The sequence below is a fragment of the Myotis davidii genome, unplaced genomic scaffold (genome assembly GCF_000327345.1).
Source record: "Myotis davidii unplaced genomic scaffold, ASM32734v1 scaffold163, whole genome shotgun sequence".
Lineage (NCBI taxonomy): Eukaryota > Metazoa > Chordata > Mammalia > Chiroptera > Vespertilionidae > Myotis > Myotis davidii.
This window is the reverse complement of record NW_006295056.1, coordinates 1385711-1395788: the sequence shown is the minus strand read 5'-3', so window position 1 is coordinate 1395788 and position 10078 is coordinate 1385711. Positions and strand designations below refer to the sequence as shown.

At 38.5% G+C, this 10078-nt stretch overlaps 1 protein-coding gene across 1 annotated transcript in view; it reads left to right on the top strand.

Moving 5' to 3' along the window:
• Positions 1–10078, top strand: part of TMTC1 (transmembrane and tetratricopeptide repeat containing 1) — a gene marked incomplete at its 5' end in the record, with an annotated part of 261806 nt that overhangs the window by 145580 nt on the left and 106148 nt on the right. The window contains one exon of the mRNA XM_006769654.2: positions 7399–7588. Within this exon, the coding sequence (XP_006769717.2) occupies positions 7399–7588 (190 nt within the window). The remainder of the gene's footprint in view (positions 1–7398; positions 7589–10078) is intronic.

The following is a 10078-nucleotide window of genomic DNA, read 5'->3' as shown; positions in this document are numbered from 1 at the left end:
TGAAAAAATTAGGACATTGGACCAGTCATTTGTCAAGTTCTGCCTTTTACTTCCAAGGGATACATGTACATTTTTCAGAGGGGTCTGCTACACATATTATCCAGGATTTTCTGTCTATAAATCCATCTAAGGCAATTTCAACAATATAAAGATACAGAGATCTTGTATGCATATATGCATAACCCATGGACTCAGACAATAGGGTGCTGAAGGCCTCAGTTGGGGGGTGGGGGCAGGCAGTGGGGGGAAAAAGAAGACATATAATACTTTCAACGATAAAGGATTAATTTATACAAAGATATAGAATATCCTATTACACCTTTATAGTCTTCCTCTTCTTTCTTTCAACAAAACAAAACAAAACAAAGTTTTTATTCCTGTGTTTTGTACTTAAAATACACAGATACCCAGGGATATTTCAGTACAGTTGTTATATATGGAGTTTCACATTTCTCTAATATGGCAGCACCATAGTTCACTCTACAGCATCCAGAAAATTGTCTTCAATTCCCTTCCCAAATAAGGTTTCTACTCTGCTTGCATAAATTATTTGGCCCCTGTTAAGCTGATGATTCTTAAATTGAATTACCTTGGTCTGTTTCCTAGTTCTGTTGTTTTTTCTTTCTTTCTCATCAGTTGTGATTTAGCTATGATGTGGCCGCTCTGTGAGTCCATCTTTACTAACCACAGGTTTGTCATTCAGCTCTGTCACTCTGTCTCATTAATACTTTATCTCTTTTATTGGATGTATAAATCCAAACAACTTTTATAGCATCTGTGCTTCTGTCCTTCACATACTATATCTTCTTTTAAAGTATGTTTAGTAAACTACTCTATTAATACTGGAGTTACTAATTAAGATAGTTTTAAAAATTCTAATAACTTTTTAAGAGTAGCTTGGTCAAGTTTTTCTTTGTTTCACATGATTTCTTATGACTTTAGTTCTGAACTTCTTTGCCAACACTACTCTTTGATAATCTTTTTGTTTGTTTGTCTTCATTGTAGCCATATGAGTGGGTGTGAAATGGTATCTCATTGTAGCTTTGATTTGCATTTCCTGAATGGCTAATGATCTTCAGCATCTCTTCATGGGCATATTGGCCATGTCTATATCATCTTTGGAGAGATGTCTATTCGGATCTCTTATCCAGTTTTGAATTGGGCTATTTGTTACTTTATTATTGACTTATAACTGTTCTTTGTATGTTCTAAATATATGTCCCTTATTAGATATATGCTTTATAACATTCTCTACCATTCTGTGAATTGTTTCACTTTCTTGATGGTGTCAAAGCAGAACGTTTTCTCATTTTGGCAAACATCAGTGATAAGAGAGAATCAGGAATCGAAGCCTGACCTCCTGGTTCATAGGTTAATGCTCAACCACTGAGACACGCCTGCCAGGCGAGGGAATCTTTATTTGACCAGCAGCCTAAGTGTGTCTGGAGGGTGGTGTGTTTCACTCTTTCTGAAATGCTCAGGTATAAACTGTGTCCTCCTTGGCTGAAGAGCTCTCTACAAGGGGGCTGTTGTCCCCACTGTATATTCTATATTATGTTCATAGAAAAGTAGCTTCTTAGGGATAAAAGATATTATAAAGGTTATCAAGTTTAGTTTTGCCAACTGAAATGACACTGTTCAATAGTAATGTATCTAATTGGTATTGGATCTTGGACATGAGGGGGAGAAATACAAGAAAGAAAAGAGAGGAGGGACTTGGAGGAAGGAGCCTGTGGAAGTAGCAATTTTACCTCCAGACTAGGGATCAGTTGTTGGCAAGCATCTTACAGAAAACTATAATTCTTTAAATCTACATATTGTGTTTCCATTACAATCTTAAATCCCTGAGAAGCTGATAAAAATTAAAGAAGAAATTCTTTAATGTTTTGCTAACATTAGGACATAAAGGCAAACATTGCTTTTCATAATTAATAACATGAGGCCCAAGCTTTTATGTAAGGATTCTCTTTCTCGTTATGTGCTGCTCGTCTGTTTACTGTGTTGTAGATGACATTACACTCTGGTTTCAAATTTATGTCAGCCTTGCTTTGGCTAAAGGGTCTTCTGGGCTGCACTGTTCAAGGAATAAATCAGGGTCTCCAACAGGTACTTCTCCATGAAATATCAATATTTGATCCATCATATTGCTGTTCAGTTCTCTACCTTAATAAAGGTGTGCTAATGGAAAACTACACATCACAGGAATCGAACAGGGGAACTATATGTGGAGCCAGAAAACACCATGCTGTGTGCAGGCTCTGCTATGGGCTTGCGGTGGGACATTGAACAAGTCTCAGCCTCCTCAAGGCTCTTCCCCTTCCTGGGAAAGAGAGTCATAGCCACTGCATAAAGGTCATGTTGGGATTAGATAATCCTTAGATGCAAATGCATTATGAGCTGGAAAATCCTGGACATGTTTAAGGGGTTTTAATGTTGAATGAAGTTCGTTACTATAGCAATGGGATTCTTGTATGGAAATCTGAAAACCTGTGCCTGATGTGCAGAAAGCAGTCAGCACATGTTTGCTCAGTGGAGGCTAAACCTTCACTCGATGAGAGAGGGTAAGGGACTAAGTTTTATTACCCTTCAGCACTTAGAGAAGTGCAAAGTAATTACTCAATTTTTATTGGATTCTGGTGAGGCTCTCCTGTCTATTGAGAGGGATAGTGTAAGAAGGGGCATCTTTGGCTAGTCCTGGGGCAGGTGATAGGCAGGGGAAGGAGATGCCAATGGTGATAGGAGCAGGTTATGCCTGGAAAAGGTCTGTCATTTTTGCTGGGCACAGTGAGACTGCGGAGGTCCTTGGAAGCATCCATAGGAATTCAGGGGTTGAAAATAGGGAAGAGCCTAGGGAAGGGCAGGGCAGATCTCTCAAACTAGTAGGTAGAGGCCGAGTCTGGGGCCATCCACTGTGGCAGTAAAGGTAGTTTACACCAAGGCTGGTACATTGACAGTTTAGCCACTGTCCTTCCCAAGAGGCCACCAGGTGGTATAGTCGGGCCATGCTCTGTAGTATTTATGAAACAGTGGATGATTTGGGGGTGAATGAAAAAGGATTCTTTGGGCAGTAACATTTTTCATATAAAACATGCAAGTGCTATACATTTATGGAGTGCCTGATTTTTCATATGTAGCTATCATAGGCATCTTTCTAGGGTAAGAAAATACATTAGGTTTACATTATTTCTTAGCAAAAAAAAAAAAAGAAAGAAAGCTTCTTTTCAAAGGCAAAGAACAATCTATGCATATTTTTGCACATCAAGCACTCTAGTTTTTTTTCTTGACAAAAGTGAAGATTTAGATTAAAGAGCCTCACAGTTTCATTAGGTTCCCCTTGATGCATGGCAGTTCCCCACAGCCTCATCTTCCTTTTACTTTTCATGAATTTCGTGGCTTATCAGTGAAAATACATGACTGAATTGTTTAAGCTGAATTCCTAGCTTCCTGTGCTGTATATTCCATTTTTTTCACAAGATATTCTAGTGGCTTCCCTCCTGTTAGCAGAATTCATGATAGAAAATTGGTAAATAATTCATTTTTGTTCTTGCTCCGGTTTTAAAAAAGAGAGCCCAAGCCTAGCCAGGCATAGATACTCAACATATCATTTTATTCCTGAAATTTTAGCAGAAATAAACAAGATGATTAGTTTGAAATGTAATTCATAGTCAATGAGTTAAGAAGAAATACTTCAGTTGCTGATTTCAACTAGCTCCACTAGCCCCCTAAAATATAGTTAACTTTTGGTGTGATTTCAAGTACCTTCTTTATGCTTAAATTTGTAAAAATTTTGCAATGCTGTTTCAGTATTTCAAATAATGTTTAAACCATTTATTATTATCAACATTGATCTGAAATCATATGCAATGAAAGGTAGGCTATATCTCTGAGTTTCTGGAAACAATACATTTGTATTAAAAGGAGTAAGTTGACAGTTTTGTGGTATATTAATACTCTTGACCTAGTATTACAAGAAGGAAGTTGCTTTTAGTCTGTGATTTACATTACTTTTTTAACCAATTTGGGTTACAATCTGTGTCAACAGTCTCAATGAGCATTTTTGAAAAATCTAAATAATGAAGTTGAAATTCTAACTTTTAAAAAATAATATTCTTTATTTGCTTTTTTGTTAGTATGGTATTGCAAGTTTCACAAACATAAGAAACTGAGGACAACTTGCAGGGCAAGAGGGAATGTGAACTTAATATTCAAATAAAAAATTCTGCATAGTGTTTGCAGCTATAATATATGGAAGTATTCCTGTTGCAATTCTGTTGTTGCCTTCTCTGCCCATTTAAAGATATAGTCTTTGTTATGGAAAATATCAGATCTGTGCAAGCGTAGAGTAAATGGCATAAAGAACCTCTATGTACCCCTTATCCAGTTTCAGCAATCCAAACTTATGGCCAATTTTTCATTCATACCCCCATCTGCTTCTTTCTCCTTGCTTCCAGTCCATCACTGTGAAGCAAATACCAGATATCAGATCCTTTGATATGCTTATATTTTCGCATATTTTTCTAAAAGACAAGGACCCTTACAAAAGAGAACTGCAATACCTTTATCATACTTTAAAAATTACCAATGATTCTCCAGTATCATATATCCAATCAGTGTCTCATTTTTTTTCTGTCTCTTAGGTGATTAGTTTTAATAGTTGTTTGTCTGAGTTAGCATCTAAACAAAAGCTGTACTTTGTTTGATATGTCTTTTAAGACTCTTAATTTATGTGTTACTCTTCTTTCTGCCACCCGCCCTACCCCCATCTCATCACCATTATTTGTTGAAGAAACAGCCATCCTTTGTGTTTTAGAATTTGCAACATCCTAGATCTTGCATATTGCATGCCTGTGGTGTCCTTTAGTGTGTCCCAGTGTTTTCTGTATTTGATGTGAACTGGTAACAAAGGGCTTGGTCAGATTCAAGTTTAAATATTTTTGACAAGACTGCTTCATATGTAGGGGTAACTATATCCATCCAGTGGACAGCAGGCTGTTGGTCTCTGTTCTATGATTTTAAAATTATTTAGCAAATTCTAGGCACCTGATTTAGCCTGATCCGTTCATTATAAAGTATTCCATCAGCTTTTCACCTAATAATTTTTTGCAGCCATTTATAATCATTGCTTATTACTGTAACTAGAGGCCCATTGCATGAAGAGATTTGTGCAATAGGCCATCCCTTCCCCTGACTGCCAGCACCGGTTTTCCTCCGGCACCCGGGACCCAGGCCTTCACTCCGGACAGAGCCTTCAGTCTTCACGGCTCTGGATGGAGCCTTCAGTCTTTGCTCTGCCGCTTCGCCCCTATGTATGCAAATTAACCACCATCTTTATTGGGTTAATTTGCATACTCCCCTGATTGGCTCGTGAGCATAGCAGAGGGATGGTTAATTTACATGTTTGTCTATTATTAGGTAAGATATCAAGAAAAAGAGATATTATTTTTTAAAGTAATTTTTGAGACCTGGGGTATCACTGAGTGACAAAGCTGTGTGACTTGCCTGCTAAGTTTGATGATTCAGCATTCTTCCTTAACGCTGTCACAGAGACTCTTCCTGAGCTAAGAATTAGGTCATTTAGAAGCTCTGTAAAAAACAGAGGTGCAAAGTAACCCAATCCCCTTTCCATGAAGTTGGCATTCTCATAAGACAATTTCTCAGAATCAAGCCTAAAAGGGAGACAGCAAATTTTGGTTTCATTTTTGTTAAATAACAAAGCGTGGACTTCTTCAAGATTTCAATATATACTACACTATTGGTACATTAACATTTTATTAAAAATAGCAGAGAATAATGTTGGGAAAGACCATTGCAATATCTCTATCCCTTCAACCCATTTGTCTGTTTGGATTTGAGTGTTGAGTTGATGAATACTAGTAATCCCCATCAAGAAAGAGAAGGAGATCGAGTTGGGAAGGCCTGGGAAGGATGTTCCAAACAAGCAGTTAATGTTGAGAGGAGTGCAAGGTGATTTGACTCATCACACTGGAAGGCAACTTAGAGATTCTCTGATCTAATGACTTTGCCAAACCAAAGAATTCCCCCAAAAGAATCCAAGAAACAGGCGAGGACTTTTCTTCACATTCTGTACTCTTATGGTGCTCATCTTGTTTGGCTTCTTTAATTCTATACATCTATTTTCTATATTGGGTTGTACATTCCTCGAGGACGAGGAATTTACCTGATTATTCTGTTGAATCCCATCTAGGATGTCAAAGGTAAACACAGCTGGACATCAGTTAAAGCATTGAAAATAGATTTTATTCAGTAACTACTGACAGTATCAGGAAGAGCTGAGCACTAGTCTCATTTGTGCAAAGATGACTAGAAACTTTAAAGGGAGAATGAGAGAGGGGCCACGCTGGGGCTCAGCAGAGTCAGAGAGGTGAAAAACGACCAAACGTCGGTCAGTGTGAAAGGGATTTGGCTGGCATCTCCTCAGGTGTTAGCTAGAACACACAGTAAATTCTTCTGGCGGTGTGAGCTTTCTCAGCCAAGCGTTTTCGTGGGAGGTTGGGGTCATCCTAGGCATGTGGCCTTATGGTGCTAGGATCAATGCTAGGGTTTGGTCCTCTCCTAATACAGAGGTTTGGATGGAGTTTGGTATGTGCTGAGAGTTCTGCAGTTCTCAGGGGTCTAGAACACGACTTAATGAATTTGTGTTGACTGAATAAATTTAATAAATTTCATTTTATCTACCCTCAAAGGAATGGGATCAGTTAGAATATTTTCCACTGTCTGGTAGTACCTAGACACAGCCAGGAAACAGGAGTAACACCTCCACCACTAGGTCCACCTGGCTGTTCCCATGTTAGCAAGAACAGTGGGACTTGCCTCCTCTGGATGGCTAGTCTTTCCACTTGTGAATAAGAAACATTGTCTTTCTACCACAGATAATTTGATTTTTTGGAAATAATTCAGTATGGATCAACTTGTTATAAAAATGATAATCTGTTATTAAAATGATTAAATCTTTTCGTATCTACTATGGGTTTCTGAGAACTATTAAAGATGGACAGTTCACACGTTTCTTACCCAGGGAATCATACCCAAAAGGGCAGCATTTCTGTCATATGCTTTCATCAAACTTTTCCTTTCTAGCATTTATCTCAGGTTATAGTGTATTTATTTGCATGATAATTTTAAAGTGTATGTCGTGGAAAATAGGTCTTTATTTGTTCACCACTGAAAGGCCAGCGTCTACCACAGTGACTAGAAACTATTAGATATTTTCCAAAATGATCAATGTAATGACTAAAGGAATTCCATCTTACCTTGCCTTTTCCTATAAGATAATGTTGACAGTGTAGAAATGCTATTTAATAGAAACAGGGAGAATGAATGGTTCAATAATATCATGGATCATGAGTTATGTTTCAGCGATTCTTCTTCTCTTCGTAGGTTCCTTACCTATTCCTACCTCTTGGCCTTCAACGTGTGGCTTCTGCTTGCACCTGTTACCCTGTGCTATGACTGGCAGGTCGGCAGTATTCCTCTGGTAGAGACCATCTGGGACATTCGGAATTTAGCCACCATCCTTCTGGCGGTAGTGATGGCCTTACTGAGCCTGCATTGTTTAGCCGCCTTCAAGGTAATTTTCTTAAATGTCAATGAACTCTACATTTCAAGAGAGATACTCTATAGTCTATACTCAATAATGCTTTTTCCCCCCTCAACAGGAGGTTTGGGTCTAAATCAAATTGACTCTTTTGTCTAAAAAACTTCATGTATTTAAAATTTCCCTGGTAGGTATATGTATTTTAAAGATCTTAGTGGGATTAACGGACCATGGTCACATCATATTTCTTTATATTGTATTTCTTTTACATTTTTCTTTTACTGTTTCTACCAACCCTATAGAAATTAGATCTGAAATTTAATTTTTGCCAAAAAGAAGTTTGTTTCCTGCTACTGTTGTTGGCTAATTTTTGAAGTAATCTGATTTCATATAATGTTCAATGAGATCATGATAATATATCGTAAGTGCTTAAATTATGGTTAAGACTCTATTTCCACTGATGGCTGCCAGCCTCATTTGGATGATACTTCATAAAAAATAGTATAAAACTACAAGAGTTATTGATTGCAACCATTTCAAAAATAATCAGGGACAGTAAAGAATTTGAGAATGCTCACTTATGAAAAACTGCTACTGAATTGGGTAAGACGCCGGAGGGTATTCTCATCTCCCTATCTTTCCCTTGCCCTTCTCCCCCCAACACACATACACCAGTGTTAAAAACAGGTTTACTGGTTAGAGATGGCTGATGTGGTTTGCGGGGAGTAACCAAGCAGCTAGAAATTTAAGGGGGAGATTTGGAAGCCAAGAGCTATGCAAGGGCTGAGATAATGTACTCTTTGCATTCATGGCTGACTGCTGAACAGCATGTGTACATGAAATTCCCACAGGAGCACATGCAAATAGAAAGAAAACAAACAAAAAACCTGAGCAAAAAAGTCAGCTCTCTGCAGAAAAACAAGTTTTTCACTTTGAGTCCAGGCTAGTTCATCAGATAATAAAACAGGGAAACCAGCATGTCAGAAGAACAAAATAGAATATGGAGTCACTATAATGTATGGCATAGCATGCCTAGTCTATAATAATAAAAGCGTAATATGCAAATCAAGGACCTTCCAGACGACCATGCTATGACACCCGTTGGCACCAAGCCAGCCAAGAGGGTGCTATTCAATTGTTCCAGGGCCTGGCCATCGCCCTGTAGAGGGAGACCCAGGCCACCGGCCACTGGGGCAATCAATCAATGGGGGGCTCCAAAATTGCCCCAAAGAGGGAAGCCCAGGCCACCTACCAGCAAGCTGTGGCAGGTGGGCGGGCCTCCCTTTGCAGTGGGTGGGGGGGGCGCGTAATTGCATGACTGTCAGCCTTAGATCTGTCCTTCATTAAAGCCCCCACATATCACAAAAAGGAGGGGAGCTACTGTTGGAAAGTGATTATTTGCTCATTGAAATTCTTACCTCATTTCAAAAGGTACTTAGAGCAGCATAAGGCAAAAAAAAAAATATACAGTACAGTTGAATAGACCAGGAGATGGGAAAACATTTTTTTTTTTTACAAAGAATCAGATTGTAAATATTTGAGGCTTTGCTGATCATACAGTCTGTCACAATTATTCAATTCTGCCATTGTATCCTAAATTAGCTGACCGCTGGTACAGAACAGTGTACTGCCACAGACCCACACAATCAAATGGAACATGCTTTCAGATTTCTAAAATTTATTTTGCATTTTGTTCAGCCACATAATAAGGTAAGTTATCATTATGGTACATAGATTACTATGGAATAACTTAAATTCCAGAATAGCCATTATGAAACCTGGAAAAATCAGCATGTTGTTTTAATATACCAAGTGGTAAAATAAAATTGAACGTGAGGAATGAAGGTTGTCTTTAATAGTGAATGGCTCTGTGCCAATGTTGATTTTTTTTTTAAGTTTCTGGGCTACATTCTCTTTTAAGTTCCTGTTCTCTGAAAACTCTATGTTCTCTATGCTTTTTCTGTCCTCAATTCATGAAAATCCTCTTCATACTATTAAAGGTCCAATTGTTCTGGCCCATTTGCAACCCATCCAATTTTGTCCTGCTTTGGGACCATGGCAATCACTGATGGAAGAGGTCTTGACCGTATCTTGACATGGTTCATCTGTTCATGACCACCAGTGCCATGGGAGTAGCCATTGTCTGGGATGCCTCTCTGTTTCAGGTTTAGCCAGCCCAGCTGATCCAGCCTCTTATCACTGTGTTCAGCTGGCTTCTTTCCCTGCCACCTTTTTAACTATGATGATAACACCCTGCTACTTGGCCATGGTTTTCCAGTTCAGTAGCTGAAGACAACTTTAGCCCAGAGGCCATGCTCCAAAGCGGAGAATTTTGTTGATATCATTTTTCTGCTGAGAGTTTGAGAATGAGCTTACTGCTTCATCAGATGCAGTGTTGGAAAATAGAGAAGTTGAATTTACACCACACTGTAAAATGGAACATATTTAAAGGTGCATTGCAACTGCCTTTTCCCACATACTTTTATGTCCTTGCTATGTGTGATACAAATTGTGACTTATGTT